General features: G+C 42.9%; 3 protein-coding genes across 3 annotated transcripts; 2 read left to right on the plus strand and 1 right to left on the minus strand.

The window, feature by feature from the left end:
- The first annotated feature begins 130 nt into the window (after nt 1–130).
- Nucleotides 131–15,887, plus strand: CEBPZ (CCAAT enhancer binding protein zeta). Its single transcript, XM_064158700.1, has 16 exons — nt 131–380; nt 556–2,084; nt 3,911–4,142; nt 4,656–4,830; nt 5,004–5,092; nt 6,309–6,362; nt 7,007–7,109; nt 8,220–8,288; nt 8,456–8,522; nt 9,386–9,486; nt 10,791–10,851; nt 12,510–12,709; nt 13,693–13,770; nt 14,212–14,273; nt 14,359–14,440; nt 15,212–15,887. Exons 1-16 carry the CDS (start codon nt 234–236, stop codon nt 15,349–15,351), a joined length of 3,189 nt encoding a protein of 1,062 aa, XP_064014770.1. The 5' UTR covers nt 131–233; the 3' UTR covers nt 15,352–15,887.
- CEBPZOS (CEBPZ opposite strand) lies at nt 14,469–17,433 on the minus strand. The gene is made up of 4 exons (XM_064158710.1): nt 17,265–17,433; nt 15,771–15,815; nt 15,428–15,511; nt 14,469–15,312 (listed from the first exon to the last, which is right to left on the minus strand). Exons 1-3 carry the CDS (start codon nt 17,362–17,364, stop codon nt 15,429–15,431), a joined length of 228 nt encoding a protein of 75 aa, XP_064014780.1. The 5' UTR covers nt 17,365–17,433; the 3' UTR covers nt 14,469–15,312; nt 15,428.
- On the plus strand, nt 17,363–24,981 carry SULT6B1 (sulfotransferase family 6B member 1). Its single transcript, XM_064158216.1, is given in 7 exon segments — nt 17,363–17,648; nt 20,988–21,093; nt 21,311–21,408; nt 22,339–22,433; nt 23,553–23,669; nt 24,854–24,864; nt 24,867–24,981. Coding segments are annotated over 7 exon segments (828 nt in total).
- The last annotated feature ends 202 nt before the right edge of the window (nt 24,982–25,183 follow it).

Below are 25,183 nucleotides of genomic sequence, written 5' to 3' on the forward strand. Positions count from 1 at the left end.
TCTGTAGCAATTTGATCTCCCCGCCCACGTAAGGACAGGCTACCGGCTAAACACTGCTGCCAGCAGGCGAAAGACGTCTGAGGCTTACCTGAGACGCCTTCTACACCAGGCCTCCCCCACAGCAAGCTCCCCCAGAGCAAGCTCCCTCGGAGTTGCTACTGCCCTTACAGGACCTGCGTTCCCGCCGTCCCGCGGGGCCGGAAGCGCGGTGCGTGAGCTTCCGCCGGGCGGCGATGGCAGCGCTGTGGGAGTTCGGCGCTGGGGACCCGAGGGAGGCAGAGCCTGGCAGCGAGGAGGACGATGGTGACGAAGAGGAAGCTCAAGATGGAGAAGCTGAGGAGTTCACGCTGGATGAGGTTCTTCGCCTCGGCGGCACCAAGGTAAGGGGGGAAGCGGAGGGAAGGGGAGCACGTGGCGGCCGTGCGCCCCGGGACGAGTCCCTTCTCGGCCGGGCCCTCCTGGGGCGTGAGGCGCGGTGGGGAGCGGGGGGAGCCGCTGGGAATGTGCCGGCTCGGGCTGAATTTGTCGGTTCTAGCCGTGCGCTCTCGCTCGCAGCAAGACTACCTGATGCTGTGTGCCGTGGACGAGACAGAGGAGGTGGTGGACGGCGGCAAGAAAGATGCTATCGACGACCTGAAGGCAGGGGAGCTGGAGGCTTTCGTCAGCTCCCTGGGAATTGATAAGTATGCGAAAACTTGCCTGGTGGTGGAGGGCGAGGAGGAGGAGGGTGACGGCGGTAGTGGAAGCAAAGAGAAAGAGAAGCTTCTGAAGAAAGAGAAAAGCAAGCAAGAAAGTAACCCTCCTTCGTTAGAAGGGAAAAAGGGGAAAAAAGTCAAAGAAAGGGCAAGCCACGTGAAAGATGGCAAGAAGAAGCGAGCTAATGGCGATCAGGACGGCCACCTTTTGACACAGAGAGATAAGCCAGAAGAAGATTTTGAATTTCATGCAAGGCAAGTGATACTGGTAAAGCCAGGGGGCAAATGGTATGAACAGGAATACACCAATGAATTCTCTTCAGAGCCACAAAATCAGATGCTCCAGTCCAAATATAAGACCTTAGCTCAAAAGCTGTACCAACATGAGATAGACCTGTATAAGAATAAGACAGATTATCAGAAGGGAGCCTCCTCAACATGGATGAAAACTGTTGTGTCATCAGGTACCCTGGCTGATAGGATGGCAGCAATGACCCTTCTTATTCAGGACAGTGCTGTTCACAGTCTCCAGTATGTTGAGAACTTGATAAACCTCATAAAGAAAAAGGGCAGCAGGCATCAGAGCCTCATGGCTTTAGACACCTTCAAGGAGCTTCTCATTTCAGACCTCTTGCCAGACAATCGAAAGTTATGGTCTTTCTCTCAGCGACCATTTAGCAACATAGAGAAGATGTCAAGTGGCAACAAGGATTCAAGAGACAGAAGGTTGATACTGTGGTACTTTGAGCATCAGTTGAAACTGCAGGTGGCAGATTTTGTGCAGGCATTAGAAGCACTGAGTCACGATTCTCTGACAGCACCCAAATCACGAGCTTTGGCAGTTGCCCACGAACTTCTCTGTAACAAGCCTGAGCAGGAGAAAGCTCTGCTTGTTCAGCTGGTAAATAAACTGGGAGACCCTCAGAACAAAATCGCCACCAAAGTCTCTTATCTTTTAGAGACATTGCTTCACAAGCATCCAAATATGAAGGGAGTAGTGTGCAGTGAGGTGGAGAGGCTTTTGTATCGCTCGAACATCAGTGTGAAAACTCAGTACTATGCCATTTGCTTTCTAAACCAGATAGTCCTCAGTCATGAAGAAAGTGCACTGGCTAATAAGCTGATAACTTTGTACTTCTGTTTTTTCCGGAACTGCATTAAGAAAAAAGACATTGAATCGAAAATGCTCAGTGCTCTTCTTTGTGGAGTCAACAGAGCTTACCCATACGCTGGCACTGGTGATGAGAAAGTGAAAGAACAAATGGACACCTTGTTTAAAGTTCTGCATCTTGTCAACTTCAGTACCAGTGTCCAGGCCCTGATGTTGCTCTTTCAGGTGATGGACTCACAGCAGTCTGTATCGGACAGGTACTATGCAGCGCTATACAAGTAAGTGACAAGTTTGTGTTGCATTTTACAACCTTACCATTCGTTTAAAGTTGTAGATACACTTTCCTTGCTTTTAGGGTCTTGTGAGTTTTATGTCTGGCTAAAACTTTCTGATTATTTTGTTTGAGAAAATGGGATGAGATTTAACAAGGCCAAGTGCAGGGTTCTGCACTTTGGCCACAACAACTCCAAGCAGTGCTACAAGCTGGGGACAGAGTGGCTGGAGAGCAGTCAGGAGGAAAGGGACCTGGGGGTACTGATAGACAGTAAGCTGAAGATGAGGCAGCAGTGTGCCAGTGTGCCCAGGTGGCCAAGAGAGCCAATGGCATCTTGGCCCGCATCAGGAACAGTGTGGCCAGTAGGACAAGGGAGGTTATTCTTCCCCTGTACTCAGCACTGGTCAGACCACACCTTGAGTGCTGTGTCCAGTTCTGGGCCCCTCAATTCAAGAAGGATGTTGAGGTGCTGGAACATGTCCAGAGAAGGGCAACGAAGCTGGTGAGGGGCCTGGAGCACAAATCCTATGAGGAGAGGTTGAGGGAGCTGGGGGTGTTTAGCCTGGAGAAGAGGAGGCTCAGGGGTGATCTTATTACTGTCTACAACTACCTGAAGGGGCATTGTAGCCAGGTGGGGGGTGGCCTCTTCTCCCAGGTAACCAGGAATAGAACAAGGGGACACAGTCTCAAGTTGTGCCAGGATAGGTATAGGCTGGATGTTAGGAGGAAGTTCCTCACAGAGAGAGTGATTTCCCATTGGAATGGGCTGCCCAGGGAGGTGGTGGAGGCACCGTCCCTGGGGGTCTTCAAGAAAAGCCTGGATGAGGCACTTGGTGCCATGGTCTGGTTGATTGGATAGGGCAGGGTGCTAGGTTGGACTGGATGATCTTGGAGGTCTCTTCCAACCTGGTTGATTCTATGATTCTATGATAGCAGCAGGTCCTGAGAACACAGCACGTGCATTTCATCCTTGGCACGTTTTTCTGGTGGCGTGCTTTAATTCCAGATACTATATCAAACTAAGAGATAACTACTTCTTTAAAACCACTTTTACAGGTGCTGTGCTTTAGTCACATAATGGCCAGCATTTTTTTTTCTTCTTTTATTCAGGGAGCAGGGAAATACTATGTGAACAAATCCTTTAAACAATTTAATTTGTATAGTTGGAAGACCTTATGCTACAAAGGAATCACCCCAGCTGATTGTTTAAGCTCTTTACAAGCTTCTGTTCTACTTGGCCAAGTGGAAGTTGCTAATTTTTAGACATTCAATTTGTATAGATGGAAAGCCTTATGCTACAAAGGAATCACCCCAGCTGATTAAGCTCTTTACAAGCTTCTGTTTTACTTGGCCAAGTGGAAGTTGCTAATTTTTAAAAGTGGACCTCCCTCCTGAGAAGGAACCATCCTGGAGTACAAAATGAACTTGCCAACACCTATGTCAGCTCTCATCGTGAAGCATGCTAACTGTTAACCATTTGCTTTCTGTTTTTTAAACATCAGAATAAATCAGATTATTTTCTCACATTGAATGTGTCAATTTTTGAAACTTTTCAACTAAACTCAATTTCTTTATATTTTCTTAGGGTTTTTTTTGTTTATTTGTACAATTTTTTTTTTGTTTTAAAATCTTCAGTGTCTTATATATAATTAGAAATACTACACAGCTGTTGACAGTTCAGGGTCAATCATAATAGTTTTGAATACTGGGGAACAAGCCCTAGTCTCTGGTTGTAGGTAGCACTCTGAAAATGTAGGTGATTGTTGCTAATAACAACTATTCTAACTGTACCATGGCAATCAACAGTATTTTCTCATGTGTTTTCTACAGGAAGCTTCTAGATCCTGCTTTAGCAACCTGCTCAAAGCCATCCATGTTTCTTAATCTTGTCTATAAATCTCTGAAGGCTGATGTAGTGTTACGACGTGTGAAGGCCTTTGTGAAGAGGTTACTTCAAGTCACTTGTGGACAAATGCCGCCCTTCATTTGTGGAACCCTATTCCTTCTGTCTGAGCTTCTGAAAGTAAAACCGGAGTTGAGAGTCCAGTTGCAGGATCATGTGGTATAAGATGATATCTTTATCTCATTGTTTTTTCAATAAAAGCCTTTCCCTAACCTGTTTATTAGTAACCTGAGAATTTAATGAAAGCACTTCAACGAACATAACTGCATTTAAAATCTGCAGAGGTTAAGGTGCTTTAAGCATTCTTGCAGCTTATGCACTTTGCTCATGGAGAGAGAATGATTTTGCTACATGCTGTGTAGGTAAGCAGGTGAACATTCTTCACTCAAAAGCTTTGTCAAGACATGGCCTGTTAGTGTTTTCTTTCTGCAGCCTCTGAAGAATAGGCAGGAATGGATTTCTCTCCCTGTCTTTCCTTCATGCAGGGAGGGGGTCCTTACACTTATGTGATGTAAGCTGTAAATTTGAGTTTTAAATCCTGTACCAAATTTTAAACATTGGCCATCATTTTGAAAAATAATTTTGTAAGTAGCTTCTCAGGAATTGTCTGTCCATTTTTCTAATAAATCAGAATAAAACTGGAACTTAGCTGTTTGCTAACTTTTTTTCTAGGAGTCAGATGATGAAGAGTGCTTTAAGGATCAAGAAGAAGTTGAAGAGGATGAGGAAAACTTTGTGGATGCAGACAAAGAAGCAGAAGGTGAAGAGAAGAACACAGTGGAAAATTCTGCTAAAACAAACGATTCAAATTCAACAGCCTCCTGGGTGCATCATGTGAACATGACAGGTAAACAGGCGAGAAAACATAATTCATTTAACTTCTAACATTCTGTAGCAGTGACATAGATCAAGACTTCTAAAATAGCTACTGAATGGATGTGGCCTGTCCAGCTAGGAAAGAGGGGCAGCATTAAAATTGCCTGATGAAATTTAAGTGGTTTTTTCACCTCCAACCCTCAGGCAGAAAGAGCAGAGCTTCCTATGATCCTTTACACCGAAGTCCTGTATACTGTGGTGCAGAAAATACAAGCCTTTGGGAACTGAAGAAGGTAAAGCATTCTTATGTTGCTGATTACTGTGTTAGTGTGGCCCTTGTACAGAGGGAAGAAAAGGAACTCCCAAGCAGCGCTACAGGCTGGGGACAGAGTGGCTGGAGGGCAACCAGGAAGAAAGGGACCTAGGGGTACTGGTAGAGAGTAGGCTGAAGATGAGCCAGCAGTGTGCCCAGGTGGCCAAGAGAGCCAATGGCATCCTGGCCTGGATCAGGAACAGTGTGGCCAGTAGGATGAGGGAGGTTATTCTTCCCCTGTACTCAACACTGGTCAGGCCACACCTTGAGTGCTGTGTCCAGTTCTGGGCTCCTCAATTCAAGAGAGACGTTGAGGTGCTGGAATGTGTCCCAAGAAGGGTGACGAAGCTGGTGAGGGGCCTGGAACACAAAGCCTATGAGGAGAGGCTGAGGGAGCTGGGGGTGTGCAGCCTGGAGAAGAGGAGGCTCAGGGGTGACCTCATTGCTGTCTACAACTACCTGAAGGGAGGTCGTAGCCAGGTGGGGGTTGGCCTCTTCTGCCAGGCAACCAGCAACAGAACAAGGGGACACAGTCTCAAGTTGTGCCAGGGGAAGTCTAGGCTGGATGTTAGGAGGAAGTTGTTGGCAGAGAAAGTGATTGGCATTGGAATGGGCTGCCCAGGGAGGTGGTGGAGTCACCATCCCTAAAGGTCTTCAAGCAAAGCCTGGGTGAGGCACTTGGTGCCATGGTGTAGTTGACTGGCTAGGGCTGGGTGCTAGGTTGGACTGGATGATCTTGGAGGTCTCTTCCAGCCTGCTTGATTCTATGCTTCTATGAACTTGGTTATTCTTGGAGTAGCTACTTGGGTGATGTAACAGAAAGGTTAAATAACACGTTCGGTTTTAAGCTTGTATGCATTACGTACAATGCTGATATTCCAGAGCAGGGAATAAGAATTTTCAAGTGGAGGTTTGGACAGTAAATAATATCTTCTCAGTTTTGGATCTTTAGCTTTTATCGCTAAACATTTTTAGTTTTGAATTAAATACAGTTCTAAGAAAAATGCATTTAGTTCACACAAACAAAAGATAAGAACTTGAAGTTCTTCAGTTGTTCAAGGGCAGAGCACTTAAGACTTGCACTACTGTGTGTCTGTGTGTTATTTGGCAAGTTAGGGAGTGGTTTTATGACATGCTGGTGTTGTCAGGAGTCAATGCATTAACATGAGTAGTGATTGCATTTATATCTTTTTCAGCTTTCTGAACATTTTCATCCATCTGTGGCCCTATTTGCAAAAACGATTTTAGAAGTAAGTGCTTTTATTGGTCTGTAGCTTTGAAGTTTGATATTTATGTCAGCTGTCTTTTGCTCTTTCAAAAAAACTATGTGATAAAGCCTCTTTGCCTTTTGCCTGTAACTGACATCTCTGCAGCACTGGAACATATTCTGAGAAGCAATTTTTTTCCTTAAATCATAGTCTTCTATCTAAAGGTACTGCACACTGAAGCAACTAACTTGGTTAGAAATGTGGGTATTACATACTTTTGTCAGAGTTTTGGTCTGTTGTCTTATTCTAGATGTATTTTTATGTGGGGAAATTCTACCATTAGAAAAAAAATATTTAACACTGTTGTAATATTGTGCCAAAAATACTCAATCCTACACAAATATGTATTTGAAACTTTCATTTGAATGCAAGTTATCTAAATATGCATTCAAAAGCACAGTACATAGCAGGGCAGTTAAATAAAAAGCACCTCCTTCTTTTTTGCTTTCTTTTTAGTTAAGAAAATACTGAAATTCCAGAAATAATAATCTGTACAGGAGTGTAGTAACTGGTCAGGCTTCTTAAAGTGCAAGTTAATGGTGTTCTTGGACAGTTGGAGTCCTCATTTAGTTGCTGTCTTTCTGAAATGAAGGCCTTAATGGTTTTTGACCTTTTTCTTCTTTCAGGGAAATCACATTCAGTACTCTGGTGACCCTTTGCAGGATTTCACATTAATGAGATTCTTGGATCGCTTTGTGTACAGAAACCCCAAGCTCCATAAAGGCAAAGGTATGAACTTCTCGGGACATAGCAGGATGTGAGCTTGATTACTGATGATGACCAAACTCTTTTTCTCTCAGATAGCCAAGTAACACTTTATGCTTGTCAAATACTCAAGGTGCATGTATTGCAGCACAGGAATGGGGTCTGTCTTCGGGGCTACAAGAGAGATGTCTGCAAATGAGAACAGCTGGCAGTCACATACGTTCTCATCTGCAGTGCAGAAATTGCTAACCTAACTGGAATAAACAAAGTGGCAGGGAAATGTGAAGACTGCTGAGGGGTTGAAACTGGAAAGGAGTTGTGGAGATCATCTGCTCAATCAGGGCCACCTGGAGCAGGCTGTCTAGATTTCTTTCAGATGTCTCTGAGGATGAAGACTCCACTGCCTTTCTGGGCAGCCCATGTCAGCACACAGTCACCTTCAGAGCGAGGAATTGTTCTCTGATGTTCAGATAGAGCCTCTTGTGTTTCAGTGTGTGCCCATCACCTTTTGTCCCAGCATGGACACCACTGGGAAGTGCATAGCTCTGTTTTTATCCCCTCCCTTAAGGTATTTATATGCATTCATGAGATCTCCCACGTGTCTTCTTTTCTCCATCCTGAACAGTCCCAGCTGTCCCAGCCTTTCCTCACAGAGGAGGTACTCTAATCCCCTCAATCCTTTTGCTGCACTCGGTCTAGTACCTCAGTATCTCTCTTAGCAGACACAGCACCTCAGGTGTGGCTTCACCCCTGCTTATTAGAGGACAGGTTATGTCCCAGTACCTGCTGGCAGCACTTCCCCTCTTACAGCCCAGGATACTATCACCCTTTTTTGCCACAAGGGCACCTTGCTGGGCCACAGTCAACTTTGTGTCTGTCAGGATGCCGAGGACCTTTTCTGCCAAGCTGCTTTCCCACTGAGCAAATACAGGTGCGTGGGATAGTTCCACCCCAGGTGCAAGACTTTGCACTTCCTCTTGCTGAACTGCACGAAGTTCCTGTCAGCCCATTTTTCCAGCCTCTTGAGTTCCTTATGGATAGCAGCAAAACCCTCTGGTGTATCAACCACTCCTCACAGTTTTGTATTTGTATTAGTATTAAAGTAATTTATTTTGGTTTTATGTTCTGCTACAGAAAACACCAGTAGTGTTGTAATGCAGCCAAAGAAGAAGCAGTTTATGAAAGATATGCAGTCTCCAGCAGGTAAGGTACCCCTTTTTCAGTTAATATTGTGATGGCTAAAACATTCTTGGCCGTTTGATGTAGATAACACTGAGTATCTCTGTACCTCTCTGCATACTGTCTTACCTTTTAAAAGAATGACAGTAATTTTGACTTGAAATAAAATCAGTTCTTTTTTGGTTTTGCAGTCAACAGTAAGGAATTCCGTACCAAAGATGAAAGCAAAATCCCAGTGGATGAAGTGTTTTTTCACAGGTAATGCCACACTTGTGAACATTTATTTTAAGTGTTGGGTTTTTAATGCAATCCCATGAAATCCCATGACATTTATAAGTACTCTCTGGTATTTCAAGTGTTTAATTAGAGTGACTTGTGATGATAGTACTTAGAAAATAATTTCAATATTTGTCTAAAGTGCTTAAGAAAGAATATCACTTACAAACAGTCACTCAGTGCTTGTAGTCCACAATTCAGTAAGCTGACATTGTAATAAAGAGGCCTTAAACAATGGGTAATAATTAATATTCTGTTGCTTGCAGTTCTTATGCATGAGAAGTATATTTAAAAAAATGCTTGTGCTATTAGCATCAAAGCTGATTAGAATGGAAGGATGCAAAAAAAAAGTCAAGGGAATTAGTTTTCTGTGTATTTTAAAAACACTTATTCATAGCTCTTTCCACTTAGCTTTCCTTTCAGATAATGATATAAAATGTAATACTAAAATGGAAGTGGTACACATTTGGCAAAGATTTGTTCTTACTACATCAAAGTACTGGCTACCTGTAATGGAGGGGTAATTAATTGTGAGATGCTATTTGAAAAATTGATATTGTTTATTCATTTTGGTATTCAAAACTCTCACCACCACTGATTTCAGTAATAACTAGGTTCTTCTGCAATGGTCATGGAAGCATACAGAGGAATAACTAGATCTAGAAATAAGTAACAAAAATAGATAAGCATTGATTGAGTTGGAAGAGAAGGTTCTTATGGTCAATATACTACTTGCCCACTAGATGGACTCAGGGAGCTCCTGATTATTTAAATTAAAAAACCCCAACTTGTTAGGAAGATCATCACCTGTCACTTTGGTGTTTGAGAGCAATATTTTATTTCAGATTTTATTCAAAGTTTGATAAGAGAGGAGAGAAACAGAGGCGTCAGGATGATGAAGAAAGCGTGGAAGATGTAGATGATGATGAATTTGAAAGAGTATTAGGTAAGGTTGTGTTTTGGTTTTCCTTGCTGTAACTAGCCCAGTATTTCCTGCTTATGCAAATTATTATTTTATTCTTTTTATATTATATAAAAGAGCCAGATTCAGTGAAAGAAAAAGTGAGTATCCATTTCTCCTGCTGTGCTAGTGCACCAGCAGTTCATACTGTCCATCACATAGAATCATAGAATCAACCAGGGTGGGAGAGACCTCCAAGATCATCCAGTCCAACCTATCACCCAGCCCTAGCCAGTCAACTAGATCATGGCACCAAGTGCCCCATCCAGGCTTTTCTTGAACACCCCCAGGGATGGTAACTCCACCACCTCCCTGGGCAGCCCATTCCAATAGCAAATCACTGTCTCTGTGAAGTAGTTTTAGTTCTTCCTGTAGCATGTACTTTATTTGCTTTGGAATTGGTGTATGATTTATTCCAGAGCCGAATTTTGTTAGTCTAGCATAAAATGTCCATTATTTTATGAATTTGTATTTTATTTATACAGTAATGTGTGTATTTGGAGGAAAAAAAATCCAGTTAGCTCTCCACGACTGTTTTGTACAGTAGAGAATTTTGAACTTCCATATCAGGTTTCTTAGTGACACAATTAATCTCAGTTATGACAAGAATAAGTTTCTAGTTCTTATTTTATTGTTATTATCTCTAATAAGTCAACTCTCCTCTCATAATTTCCTCCATAATTTTAAATTAGGACCTTCTAAAGTTACTTTTTACTCTGAAGCAGTACAGTTGTAATTCTTCAGGTTTTGTTTTTACCCACAGTTTTATACAGCAATTTGTTTACTAAGTGAATCTGATGATAGCAGCTTTCACTCTCTAGTCTGCTTGATTTTCTGTCAAAAATTATAGTGAGTACTTTTAATCTGAAGATGAACATACACATTATCTCACAGGACACTTACTTCAAAGATCTTAATTGAGTCTTGGAGCAAGTGTTGGAGGCTTGTAGTGCTATCCCACCTGCCAAGTTTGAGTCACCGTGCAATTGCGTGGCCATTTATGTTTGTTTCTCCCACATCCTGTAGTTCTTGCCAGAAATTACATCCTGGATAAAGAAAACTTTCATTATTTTTCAAAGGAAAAAGCTCAGGTAGTTTTAGGGAATTGTTTTGTGGAATATTTTTCTGTACGGCTGTGAACCCTTTGGTGTCAGGGCCCCATGTTACTGATGCAGATCATATAAACTGTTAAGGAAATAATGCCTGAAATTAACATATTTTGCAATGCCTTCATATTTCTATGTTTGACTTTGGTTTGTAGTAATAATCAATTTTCCTTTTTCCCTCAGATACATTTGAGGCTGTTGATAGTGCCATTGATGTTGGCCAGGATAACCTTGATTTTGCCGGGTAAGACTTGAAATTGGTTGTTTCTTTTCACTGTTTTAATACCTATATTGAGTTTTACTCTGAAATTGGATAGATCTTTTCCAGAAAGACTCAGAATATCACCTTGAAAAAAGAAAAACAAACAAACAAAAAGAGGCAGTTGCTGGCTAATGCTACTTAGAGAATCATAGAATCAACCAGGTTGGAAGAGACCTCCAAGATCATCAAGTCCAACCTAGCACCCAGCCCTATCCAGTCAAACAGACCATGGCACTAAGTGCCTCAGCCAGGCTTTTCTTGAATACCTCCAGGGACGGTGCCTCCACCACCTCCCTGGGCAGCCCATTCCAATGCCAATCACTCTCTCTGCCCACAACTTCCTCCTAACATCCAGCCTAGACCTGCCCTGGCACAACTTGAGACTGTGTCCTCTTGTTCTGTTGCCTGGGAGAAGAGACCAACCCTCACCTGCTACAGCCTCCCTTCAGGTAAATTGTAGACAGCAATGAGGTCCCCCCTGAGCCTCCTCTTCTGCAGGCTGCACACCCCCAGCTGCCTCAGCCTCTCCTCATAGGGTTCGTGTTTCAGGCCTCTCACCAGCTTTGTTGCCCTTCTCTGGACACCTTCCAGCACCTCAACATCTCTCTTGAATTGAGGGGCCCAGAACTGGACACAGCACTCAAGGTGTGGCCTGACCAGTGCTGAGTACAGGGCAAGAATAACCTCCCTTGTCCTACTGGCCACACTGTTCCTGATACTTTGCTCTGCATGTCTCATAATGGAGCATCATGATTCTGTGGTGCTTAGTCTGCTGGCTGACATTTGAGACTTGTAGTACTTTATTTTATATATACAGTGCAGTGACCTAGTGAACACTGTAGAATCTTGATTGTCATTGTCTTGGGTTTCTGTTTGAGAATTACCAAGAAGAAAAGTAGCAGAATAAGGCAGAATGGTATTGCTGTTGTAAATACTTTTGTAACTAGACCTAATGAAGTAAATAATTTTTTGGATTCCAGAATTGCAGAGTTGAGTTCTGAGGAAGTGAAGAGTTTCACTAATTATAGAATCATTTAGGTTGGAAAATAAGATCATTTAGGTAAACAATGAATGATTAAGTAGCCTCTTTTTTACTTAAAGCATCTGCAATACAGCTTTTGAATCTGCACAAAAAAACCATTTTTTGAGGTTAAAGGAGAATTACAGCTTAAACATCTGGTGAAACATGAACAATTTTGTGATCCAGACTGGTATGAGTAAAAAAATAGCAGAGAGGAGACATAAACCATCTGATACATTAAGAACCACATTTCCTTTCTTAAGAAAAATAAATAATTCCTTAATTTAATGAAGAAAACCAGCAGTTTGTATGCTTTATAGAAAAGACTTTCTGACAAGGCACAGACACAAAGGAGATGAAATACTGATGCTGACACTTCTGTTAATTTCAGAGTAGGATTCTATCCAGAACTTACTAAAATGGTTGACTTTTAGAACACAGTTCCATATACTGATGTTGAAAACACACCTGAGTACATAATATATGTTTCTTTGGTCTCAGCCAACATTTATGGTAGTGTACAGTGGTGCTGAACTTTTCTAATACAGTGATTGCTTGTTGATAGATGTTACCTGGATGCAAACAGATGAAGTGCTAAGCTTGTTACATATTTTTTTAGTAATCTAAAAAAGAAAACAAAAGGTGGTAAGAAAGACAAGGAATCCAGTCCTGACTGGGAGGATTCTGATGATGAAGATGAATTCAGTGATCTGGATGATGATGAGGTCTCCTTGGGAAGTATGGAGGAAGACTTTGGAGAGGATATGGATGAAGAGGGAGGTGTATTTATGGATGTATCTGACGGTGAAAACAGCTTAGGTAAAGTACCATTTCTTGTCACAAAACAAGAAGAAAAAGCTTTTGAAGAGGTTATCTAATAAGTAATTACATCTATACATTCAGATTTAGTTACTTAGGTGGGAGATTTGCTTTTAGGTAAATAAGTGGTGAGTCCTTTTCTAGACAATGAAGTGTTAAGAGAAACGTTCCCTAGCACAGTCTCCTAGGTGAGAGTGGGAATTAGGCATCTGTACATGAAAACTTGTTTACAAGACATATTTATTTCATTCTGTAAACACTGGCAGTAACAAAAGTAGCTTTAGAGACAATTAAAATGTTGTACTTGGTTATTTTTTTATTTCTTTGAACTCAGTCACTGTCCATTTTTTTATTTTACCTGGTTTTAGATAACTTATTTAAATTGCTGTCTTAAAAATAGCAGTTTGCTCTTCTAATGCAGCTGTGCACCCAATTTTTATTTCCACTGTGATAACAACTGATCATTACCTCTCTGGTTTTATTATCTTTTCAACTGAAAAGCACTTTGTAAGGCTGCAAAAGTGCAGATTAGTGAAATATTTCAACTAATAACTTAAGGTTGCAAAAAGATGATTGAGGGTAGAGGAGGTAAATTGTTTATACAGCTGTTGACACATTAATGTCTCGTGAAATTACTACTCCAGAAATGAGCAAAACTGATCAACCAGACAGTCAAGGTTTACATAACACCTGCTTTTTGCTGTCATCTGTTATGTGTCTTAGTGTCAGATTTCTTTCATTTTTTTGGTGCTGTGAAGAAAAAAAAGGCATGAAGAGTGGCACAGCACTGACCAATTTTTAATTGTCTAGGCTGAAGAAACCCCAGGTTTGGTTGTGTGTGCTCTGTTATGAACTTTGTTTAAAGTAAACACTCATACTGTTGTGACAAATATGCCTAATGAGAAGTTTTAGACTCTTGTGCTTTAAAGATGGACACATGGTGTGAGAATGAGCAACTGATTTTATATTCTTTTCCTTGTAAGACCTCAACAACGACAAGCAATTGAAGTCTGTCAGTAAAAAGGGCAAGAAAAAGCAAGATCTGAATTTTGTGGGATCAGGTAAGGACATGCTGCCATGGTTTCCATTTGACAAGGCTTAATACTAATACAGAATATGAAAAACTTTGCAAGTAGGGTGGGTTTACTACAGTAGATTACACTTCTGCATCTGAGTTCAGATTTAAATCCTGCAACTGATGTCACCTAATTCAGAATAATGAAGGACTGGGAATTAAAGGAGGAACTTCTTTTGAGGGAAGGACAGAGTTGTACTGCTGGTTTGTGCAAGTCTTGCTAACACCTGAGACACAGATTTGTGGTGTTTAGGTCTTGGCTGGAAACCTTGGTTTTGTTTCTTTTTAGGGGAGGTACAGAGTAAAGGTTTTTAACACAGATATTTTAGATGGTATCAGTAAATAAATAAGTCCCTGTGCTAACACTTTGGTTTAGTGTCTGTGAACTTGGAATTCTGTCTCACAGAGTAATACTTTTTGTTTGAAGGATCCAGCCAAGGAAAGAAGAGAAAACTCCAAGATGCTGGTATACTGGCATCTGCAGAAGAGGTGAGTTTGATTAGTGCTTAGCAAAAATTCATCAAGCCTTCTACCAGTTTCTTTGTAATAAAATGTTAAAACTTCTCTCTTTAAGTTTGGCTATCTGCTGGATGAAAATGCTGGGTCTAAGTTTGACAATATTGGAATGAATGCAATGGCCAACAGAGATAATGCAAGTAAGTATAGGCTGCAACTACAAATAGCTGTAATGCCGTTTTACTACTTTATTTTCAGTCTGTACTTGAAAAGATGCACTTTATTTAATTGAAGTTAAACACACATAGTCAGAAATCACTCAGTAGGAACAGCAGCTTGTCACAAAGACACGAATTTCTTCTCTTATGAGAGGTCCCCAGTGCTAATATTAACTGTGGCTACTGGAGTGAATAAGACTTCAGGAAAAAGAGGCTGCCATATGGCACTTTCACACTGTGACTAAGGATGGGCAGTGTGTTTTTTGTCAAGCATTCATGTGAATTTTGCTCTGATAAAATATGTCATGGATACTTCTGAAGGCAAGGCTTAAGGCTTTATCTTTTCTTGTCAGAGTATATTTTTGCAGTATCAGTGAAGCAAAAGAAACTGGGAAACTATGCAGGAATAGTTGTGTATACGCTGATTGAGCAATCACTCCTTGGTAGAGCTTTGCCAAGTGTTGCTTGGTGTCACCTGAAAAACGTTAACAGCACTTAAACACAAGCATGCCTAGTGTTACTAAACTACAAAGTGATGGCAAGAGTGGTCTCAGACTCAAGGGGGTTGGGTGTGTTCTGTGAAATGAAAAAAACCCAAATCTTTCTCTGGTGTTTAAAAAAATAGGCAGCTTGCACTTTAATAATGTTTATAAATGTGGAAGCCAAGTGTTAACTTTTACAGCTGAATCGTGTCTTTCACATCATGGTGAGAGGTATTTGTTGGCTCCTCATTTCTTGCTTTTCTTCTTACAGATGTCAAACAGATCCAGTGGGAAATTGAGCGAGACAAGTGGCTTCACAACAGGGATGTGAAAAGCATCATCAGAAAGAAGAAACAGTTCAGATACAGAGGGCTGAAAAACAAGTTCAAAGGCAAGAAATCAAAAAGATGAACTGGACATTGTAATGAGGACACTTTTACAATAATTACTCTGAAAGAATTTTGTATTAATCACACATCTTTCTTACTTCAGTTCTTGCCGCTTAACCACGTCACTTGGTCATTCTCCCTTATGCCATGAATTCCAGACCACTCATTGGATTTGTAATACGCTGAAAAATAGGAATATCCATGTCAACTCTGTCACAAAGCAGCTCACATTCAGACATGCCTACTTTTGTTAGATGCACAGTCCTCCAGTTCTGAGGACTCCATCCAACAGTCTGACACTCCAGACACACCAATGCATAACAATAAACACTTCTGCAGTGTCTCCTGAGGTAAGATTTAAGCAGTAATAGAATCAGTTTTATATGTAAGATGCAACAGAAGCTTCAGCCATGCTTCTGAAGCCAACAGCTATACACCCACCTTCCAGAATTGATGGAAACCTCTTCTGCATTGTATATCTGAAATCTGACAAGAAAGATAAATCAGATTTTACTTAGCATGTTTTAAGATGAATAATTAAATGCAGTATTTTTTTAAGTGGATTAGTTTTACTTAAATTTGTCTGAGCTCCTAATAATCTGATCGAATTGTATTCAGGTCACCGATGTGCAGTCCCATTACCACAGTGTTTACCCAGCTTCCTCACAATTGTGATAACCAAATACAAACTACACAAGCTGAGTGCCTCTGAAACTGACATGCAATTGAAAAGTGGGAAAACTGCTTTGTTTCCTTATGTAGCCTTAGGCATTTGCAGGATCCTTCTGCAGCCCATTGACAATCCAGTAGGAAATCATGTAATAGCAGCTTTATACTACTTTAATGATTTACAGCCGTTCATAGAAGAGGATTTTACCAATGCTAGTACTAACACAAAGACAGCAGGAAAGGCCTTATTCTGAGTACAAAACCTTGCAGAACTACAAGAGCTACAGCTTCAGAAAATCTGCAAAGGCCATAAAAGAACTAGGACCCAGAACTGGTAAGAGGGGGATGTGACAGTGAATGCCCCAGCACCAAGCTAGGCTGACAGATCTGGTCAGAGATCTCATATTTTAGTTATATATTTCTTAATGCAAAGATAACCCAAGTGTAACAGCTTGCTAACATCTGCATTTGGGGTAACAAATGCAAATTGAGGGTAGCGTAGGTTAAGTTCAGCTTGTGCCTTCCCAGCAGCAGATGTTCTCTGGGTCATGCTGACCGTGGGTAGCAGGACTGCCTGTCTCTTCCTGCAGGGGCAAGGCTTTGTCAAGTGGGTGCTGCAGCCTCTAAGAGCCCTGACGGCCAAGTGAAATCACTGCTTTGCTGAGCAAATCTTGTGTTAAGACAGCTGGTGCTTGGCTTATTTTTGTGTTCCCTAGGCTTTGAGACTGGAGGCAGTGAAGCTAAATGATCTGGACAATGACACTAGCTGCCTCATACCAGCTGGGCCTCTTTTCTTCCTGGGAAACTTAAAATCAGACCCACTAAGAGCCAGACATGAGCCTGGGCATCCCTTCAAGGGCTTAACACTAGATACCTGAAACAGGGTTCAGCCATTTCTGCCTCGTGTCCCGGTTTGAGACCATGGCTGTTGCTGCCTGACACCCAAGATACAAGTTCGAGCAGTGGTCATGAGCTGTGCTGCACTTTATTTTCCCCATGGGTTTGGTTTTATTCAATTAGCAGCTTGTCCGGGGACCGGGTAAGCCTGCCTGAAACGTGACTAGGGTAAGCCTGCCTAAAACGTGACTAGGGTAAGCCCGCACTAGCGATGCCTGCGTGGGGGTTTCGTCCGGAACTCCCGCGTGCTCCGCCCACGCCAGGCCGGCCCCGCGCGCAGGAGGTGCCCGGGTCACGGCGGCAGCGGCAGCCCCGCGCCCGGTTCCAGCGGCGTGCCCACCACCACCCGCCACGGCAGCCCTGCCGCACCTTGGCTGCGGTCCATGGCGCGGTACAGCAGCAGGGCTCCGAGCAGCCCCGCCGTCTCCAGCAGCAGCAGCCCCTTCAGGACGCGCCGCTCCAGGGCCATGGCTGGCACGCAGCGCCCTTGCCTCCCGCACCAGCACCGGCGGCCGCGCAGCTCCCATCCGCACAGGCAACTGCGCATGCGCGGTCATTGCGCGCGTGACGGCTCGTCCCTGACGTGGCAGCCCAGCAGCGCCCCTGGTGGTCGGCGTCGGACACGCCGCTGCTCTGCGGCCCGCTCTGGGCTGGCGCTGCGCGCAGTGACAGCAGGTGGCAGTCTTTGGAGCCAGCAGCGAGGTGTCTGTGTGCCCTGCTGTGGCAAAACTCAGCTAGATCGCAGTGCTGTTGGTTGGTGAAAAGGATCCCGGTGCCATCGCGAGGGCGTCGAAAAACATTCGTGCCGTCTGAGATGTCGGTGTTTGTCTTTCTATCGTGAACCAACGGCATTAGCCCACACTGGCTCCCAAAGGGGCGTTCAGAACCTGAACAAAAGGCATTAGTGCACACTGGCTCCCAAAGGGGCATTCGGAACCTGAACAAAAGGCATTAGCGCACACTGGCTCCCAAAGGGGCGTTTGGAACCTGAACAAAAGGCATTAGTACACACTGGCTCCCAAAGGGGCATTCGGAACCTGAACAAAAGGCATTAGCGCACACTGGCTCCCAAAGGGGCGTTCAGAACCTGAACAAAAGGCATTAGCGCACACTGGGCATTCGGAACCTGAACAAAAAGCATTAGCGCACACTGGCTCCCAAAGGAGCGTTCAGAACCTGAACAAAAGGCATTAGCGCACACTGGCTCCCAAAGGGGCGTTCAGAACCTAAACAAAAGGCATTAGCGCACACTGGCTCCCAAAGGGGCATTCGGAACCTGAACAAAAGGCATTAGCGCACACTGGCTCCCAAAGGGGCATTCGGAACCCTAACAAAAAGCATTAGCGCACACTGGCTCCCAAAGGGGCATTCGGAACCTAAACAAAAAGCATTAGCGCACACTGGCTCCCAAAGGGGCGTTCGGAACCCGAACAAAAGGCATTAGAGCACACTGGCTCCCAAAGGGGCATTCGGAACCTAAACAAAAGACATTAGCGCACTCTGGCTCCCAAAGGGGCGTTCAGAACCTGAACAAAAGGCATTAGCGCACACTGGCTCCCAAAGGGGCATTCGGAACCCGAACAAAAGGCATTAGAGCACACTGGCTGCCAAAGGGGCGTTCGGAACCAATATTCCTCGGTTGATACCGTGCAGTATCATAGTATCAAAGTCATTAGCTTGCCAGCTTTTGTTTCTTTGTAAGATAGTCCAGGTGATCATATGGGTAGAGTCATCCCTGGCTGTACGTGAAAGGAGCACCTACTCCTCAAAACTAAAACCAGTGTTGGGGAATTAACTTGCTGGTTTTGGTAAGACTTTTTGTAATGTTCTTGCTATTCTATGGCTTTGATTTGATTGTTTCCCATTATTCACTGCCTGTTTCTCCTAACCCTGTAGTAGAAATCTGACCTCATTGCCAAAAGAAAAGCTCCTGGGATTTTTCTGGGAAACTTTGGTTGTGAGATAATCCCCCACTCCTCCACACTCCATTAATGTTGTGCAAGATTAGACACAACATTTTGCTGCTCATTCCTATGGAGTGATACTCTTTCCAATCTTGTTTTCCCTGGTGGCTGAGCTTGCAACTATTACTTGCTCTCAGTGGGTGTCTTATTCAACTAATTCCTGCTTTTCAGATTACAAAGGGACAGGATCAGCCCAGCTTTTATTTATGGAAGTGGAGGAGAGAAAGAGAGGTATCAAATTTGGGGGGGCACAGGCAGCAATGTCAAAGATTCCTTCTCCACCTCTTCAAAATGCCTTAAATAGACATACTGAAAAATTAGGGGTAGCTACAGAATGCTATTAGCAGAGTTATAAACCACTCTCCTGCTGGAATGCGTCAGAAGGATGTACAGGCATCAACTGTAAAGTTGAAATTACATCCATTAAACAGGTTAGAATTCCATCTTGGGTAAGTCAGAAATTTCCCTTCTGCGTTGGAATAAAGCACCTTAATTTCTGCACAATGTCCTAATCTTCATCTGATCTTGACCATGGCACCTCAGCCACCAAACTTGTGAAGAAAAAAGACACACAGCATCAATACTGTAGCAAAAAGTTACAGTGATTTCCTAGGCACCAAGTATTTCACTTTCCTGGCATCCACCTCAAAACTTATCCAACCTGTGATTAAACACATAGATCCTCGGTTTAGATCCTTTTCCAAGACTGTCTACATTTAGCCCACATCTGGGGCTAAACTGTAGCAGTAGCTCCATCATCTGATGACCCTTCCCCAGCAGAGAAGGAAGAATCAGAAAAAAGACAGCAGGCTCACAGGTTGTAATGAAAATAGATGTAATGAAGTAGTCAAACTGATACCAATGCCAACACAAAGTATACAAAGTTAAAATTCAGGCCAGCAAAGATATAACAGTCACATTAAACAGGAAAAAAGTCCTCAGGAGCAAAGGAAAAGGAGCAGAACCAAGAGACACCCCCCCCAAAAAAAACCCAAAAACCAGGAAGCCCAAACAGGAGGCTTCTATTTCCTTCAAACGTCCCCCTTTATACTGAGCTTGACCTTTATGGTATGGGACACACCTGTGGTCCAGCTCAGGTCGGCTGTCCTGGCTAACTCCAGGCTACTAATGGCCTGCAGCCCATCGCTGGGCTGGGATTCTGTCCCAGCAAAACCAGGACAAAGTGTTGATTCTTATATAAATATAGCATGTATCAGCTGCTTCCTTCCTAGCATCCTGAAGCACTTCATATAACATTGGGTGGAAGTTATTCCTCTCTGGAAATCATTTTCCACTGAAAGCACAAGAGGTTAAAGCTGTTTACATTGTGTGTTCTCTGTTAGTGCCTCTGGCAGCCAGGTCCACAGGGACGCACAAGAAACAGGAGGTGGCAGCAGCAGCAGCTTCATAGCTCCATCTCTGTGGCCCAGAGGGAAGCCTTCCAAGTGCCTCCCCACGCGTGCTGTGGGCCAGTGTAAACACGCTGTTCCCTTTCTCTGTTCTGCTGGCAATCAGCAGAGCGTCAGAGGAGCAAATGTGATTCATGGGAACCTTGGGGAGACAGGCAGCATGGTGCAGCTCCAGGAGCTGGCCACAGGCTCATGCTGGAATAGAATGCTGTATGGGGGAGGCTTTGCTCTAAGATCCTTCCAAAGGGTGAGAAGTGGGGAGGGATGCAGATGTCCAGCGGGAAGTAGCTCTTCTAGCACTTGTTCTGGCATGCGCTTTGTGGAGACAGACAGGCACAACTGAGGACAAACACTGGCAGTGACATTGAATAGATGACTCCATTTCCACACTTTATCCCTAATCTGTAGCTTAAAAAGAGGTTAAAAGTTTAATCAGGAAGGGATAGAACAATGCTTTTCTCTTACCCCTTCCCCAACATTTGTTTCTCTCTGCCTGTCACACCACGTGCAGACTTCACCTGGAGCAAACTGTGTTTTGCCAGCCAGAGTATAATCCATCAGAGAGTTTTAAATAAGCCTTCTTTCATGCTGCTGACTATGTTCAGGGCAAAGCTTCTTTCTTGGCAGGGTCCATCACGGTGCTGCTTGCCTGTGAGGCTCTGAGATCTTATCTAAGCCTCTGATACGTTTTACTTTGTTCTCTGGGTTTTTGGATGTAGGTGTGAACTGGCTTATCCAGACTTTAAATGATTTGATATTTACAACTCTCCAGAGTAGAGCTGTAAGCACAGCACTACCATTTATTAAATGTAGAGATCCAGATTCCACTTGAAGTCTGTTGTTTTCTCTCTCCTGCACCCCCGCACACAAGTTATTAAAATGAAGTCATGCATCAAGTAAAGATATTTCTCCTAAGAGGAAAGAAAAGATAATCTTGGATGACTAATGTCTTTTGATTAGGGGCTGTTTCACACAAGCAAGTCTCACAGATCATTGCTGCACCCATGTAATAAGCCTGTTGTCACTTATGGTTCTGTTTGTTTCTAAAGAGAATGAAGCAGATTCCATTGCCAAGGATTGTGGTAACACATCTGAATTATGATTGCCTCCCCCAAGCCTATTTTCAGGAAGAAAGCCAGGGTGGGCTTTTTTCTTTTTCCAAGAACAAGCTTCATCTCCCTGATGGTACCAGTATTCAGGAGTAATTTTGAGGCCACATCCTTTCCTTGTGCCCAAACAGGTGGCATAGGGGGGAAAGCCACTTGGAGATGGTGGGAATGTCATGATGCCTGGGTTGTTTCAGCACCCTCTACAATTTACAATAGCTTTAGAGGTGCTGTCGTTGACATAAACAAGCATGGCCATTGCAGTGCTCAGAAATGGCTGGAATATCACATTTACTCTGTGCAGCACAGATGAAAGTGGTAGCACTATCCCTGTGGTGCTGAATGTCTCCTTCTGGTACTCAGCCACTGAACGATGATGGATACAGAGCACTTACAAGATGTAGCACAGATGAAGAAAATTATGGGTTAAGAAATGTTTTTTTTTTTCCTTATTAGTATGAAACAAAAAAACCCCTGTGACATGTCTAACAAAAGAATTTAGTATGCATGACATGTTTTCAGAAGCATTTATGCTTCTCTGAGGATTACAGTCTCTTAGGATTTCAAGTACAATATTACCATACTTTGCAAGATGGGAGATGATTGTAGCAGCTGCAGTTTCCTGAAGGAGAATCAAACAGAGCTTTTCCTAGCATGGGTTGGGCAAATGGTTCCTAATAATTTTGCAGGTATTTGGTAGTTATGGGATAATAGTCAATGACAAGATTACAGCTTTTCCAGTTGCTTCTTCCTACAATTGCTTCATGGCATAAACAAGTCTCAGAAGTTGTAACAACATCTTCATTATGATCATGTTGTAAAATTGTTCTCTGGGCTTTAAGTAATAAAATATCTTGTAGCCCCTGGTATGTTATTAATTGCAGCATGTTTGGTTATAGTCTCCTTTTGGTTTCCAAGGGAAAGAAATGATCTAAAATTGTTGATTTCTTTCTTCCACTGCTGTTACTAGTGCTGTTTCAAGCCCCTAAACACACAGCTGTTTCATTTTTCCATTTCCACAACAATTTGCCAAATGTCCCCAGTTACAGCTCCTGGGATTGTTGAAAAGGCATTGTTATAGTTACTGAATGTAGCTGAAGAAGCAGTAGGAAAAAAACCATTATTTTAGAAACAACTAAATAGGGCCTGTGGGAAAACAGCTGTGTCATAATTAATTTACTGATGGCCATACATCATGATAAAGGAGTCAGCTGAATGCCAGAATGGGGAGAACATCCAAAAATTACTTTGCTTCTGGATATTTTGCTCTTCAGGTAAAGATGAAGAAGTTACATAGCAGCATTGGGTCAAAATTCTGCCACTTACTGATGGAGGAAATGCTAGAGTTATGAAGTGGTAATGAATGACAGTTTGTCTTTATTGTTTCTACATCCCTTATTAGCGACCCGATTTTTATGTTCAGAGGGATGTGTGGCTTTGGCTTTTAAGACATGTTTAAATGACAGCATAATAACAGAGGGGAAGCAGATGCTGAAATTCATGTTGCTGAGTGGACACCATTTACCTGCAAATTCTCTGTGTGCTGGTTTGAAGCTAGCTAGAATGTTTTGGTGAGAAGAGCTAGATTAGATCTGTGAAAGAGAAACAATGATGATGGCTACTTCACTCATAGGCTTGCTGAGATGGATAAGAACTAGAGTGTAAATATAGATAAAGGAGACACTCTTTGTCCGGGCTGTGGGCTGCATTTCTCTCCTTAACCTAACCTGCCATCTCTCTGATTAATTCACCTGCTTCCTAACCCCCCTGGCTGACCCTCCAATCTTCCTTGGGCACAAGGCAACGTCTGGGGTAAGGTAGAGAGGGGTGGGAGAAGGTGGAAGGGGTTGAGAGCCCCTCCTGGGGACTCAGGTTTCTGGGAGGGCTGTTGTGTTTCTGTATTACCTTTTCCCTTGTCTATTTCTGTCTATAACTGTATACACTGTAAATATCTGCTTGTATATTGTGCTCAGCTGTAAATAATAAGCATCATTCAATTTCCAGAGCCAGCTGAGTCTAGTCTGGGTGATTTCCAAAGTGTGTGTGGGGGCGGGGAACACCCAAACCACCACACTCTGTTATTCTGCCTTTCCATTTGCTTGCTTTGATGTAACCAACGAGCAACAGAAGGCAATTCTCCAGTCAGAAATAAGTAGTCAGTAAAGAAGGTCACGCTGACGCTTTTTTATCTTCTTTATAGTCAGCTGGAGATCCTGTTTTGATCATGCAGTCACCTGGAACAAACACACAGAGGATAATGCCACTACAATCATAATATATGAAGACCTGAAAGAGGTAAAGCAGATGCTGTGTACCAACAGGCAAAATACATCTGAGCCCATTCCTTGAAATCTGCTGAAGTGGACTGCAGCAGGCACAGCTTTCTGAAAAAGCAAAATCAAGTTGATTTTAGTGACAAGTTGAGTCTGAGCTCCAGTGTGATGCAGAAAAGGTACCAGGAAGGAAAGTATATATTGTTAAGAGATGATGGCAATGTGCATCACAGGTGTGTAACTCCTTTTAGAGAGGAAGCATATTGCTGTACTGATTTCAGAACCTGTCTGCTGTGTAATTTTCAAAGTTGGGTGTTGTTAAAAAATCCCTGATTGTGCTTCAGAAAGGTGTCACCTAGTTTCAACACAAAGGCTAGTACCATTTGGTAAAGCCCTGTTGTAACATCATTAGCACAGATGCCCTACAAGTAGCAGGTCCTTCAGTCATGGTATGTGGTTAACACCAACTCAAATGAAGTTTTGTTTTGGCTTTTGTGAGTACTGGGGATGGTCTATCACTCGGTCCATGGAGTACTTCCATAGTTATTTCTTTATGGGGTTCTAAATAACACTAGTGCTTGCTATGGACCTCAGTCAACATGTGGAGTTCAGACCTCTTGCAGATTAACCTGCGTCTTTTTGCCGTGGATCAGGTTAGAGCTGCAGACTCAGACACCCTCAGACTGTGGGCTTTCCAAAATATAGGCTAAAGGTAGACTGCTGCTTAAGGTAGTGTCTTGTTGCACTGCACAAAGCTCTCGCAGTTAAAAGCAAAATCGTGGAACTTTCTGAGTTGCTTTCACAACTGCTGCCCATCTTTTATGGTCTTCTGAAGCTTAGATAAGGAGGCACTTAGTGCCATGGTCTAGTTGACTGGATAGGGCTGGGGGATAGGTTGGACTGGATGATCTTGGAGGTCTCTTCCAACCTGGTTGATTCTATGATTCTATGATATGTCAAAACTATGAAGACAGATCAGTAACTTCCTATGTTCACTTTATGTTCACACTTTATTGAAGGCACCAAACATAAGGTAAACCAAGAGTGTATTCTGGGGTCAGAGATACTTGTGGGGGAAAAAGAACAAGACAAATAGGATTATCCTGAAATATGGTATTAAGAGAGACAGGGTAGTTTTTTTGCTTTAAATCATTCTCCTTGGTCCTTACATTCAAGGCTAATATTTTACTTTTCTTTATATTCCAGATGTTGCTGGAGACTGGAAAGATATTTTCACTGAAGGTCAGAACCAAATGGCTGCCAAATGGAAAGTGTGCTCAGAAGGAATTTAGCTGGGAGCAAAGTTAAAATATTATCTGTACTGCAAGACCTGAGCCTCTTTTACAGAAAAAAAACAAAACAAAACTCATACTCAGCATGCTTTTATGAAATGAAATAGAAACCAGGACAATTATCTCATTTAACAGTTTTGAAAATGCATGCAATTTGCAAATCTCTTTCTGCTGTCTTAACCTACGCAAGAAATCCTTGGACATGCAGTTGGCATCATTAATTTCATGACGTTATCTTAAATAT

The sequence above is a fragment of the Pogoniulus pusillus genome, chromosome 18 (genome assembly GCF_015220805.1).
Source record: "Pogoniulus pusillus isolate bPogPus1 chromosome 18, bPogPus1.pri, whole genome shotgun sequence".
NCBI lineage: Eukaryota > Metazoa > Chordata > Aves > Piciformes > Lybiidae > Pogoniulus > Pogoniulus pusillus.

Coding starts and splice junctions, on each gene's coding strand:
- CEBPZ (XM_064158700.1), top strand. CDS start 234: ATGGCAGCGCTGTGGGAGTTCGGCGCTGGGGACCCGAGGGAGGCAGAG. Junction 13,771..14,211: donor TCTGAATTTTGTGGGATCAG/GTAAGGACATGC, acceptor TTTTGTTTGAAG/GATCCAGCCAAGGAAAGAAG. Junction 14,274..14,358: donor TACTGGCATCTGCAGAAGAG/GTGAGTTTGATT, acceptor TCTCTCTTTAAG/TTTGGCTATCTGCTGGATGA.
- CEBPZOS (XM_064158710.1), bottom strand. CDS start 17,364: ATGGCCCTGGAGCGGCGCGTCCTGAAGGGGCTGCTGCTGCTGGAGACG. Junction 15,816..17,264: donor CGCCATGGACCGCAGCCAAG/GTGCGGCAGGGC, acceptor CTTTCTTGTCAG/ATTTCAGATATACAATGCAG. Junction 15,512..15,770: donor GTTTCCATCAATTCTGGAAG/GTGGGTGTATAG, acceptor CCTATTTTTCAG/CGTATTACAAATCCAATGAG.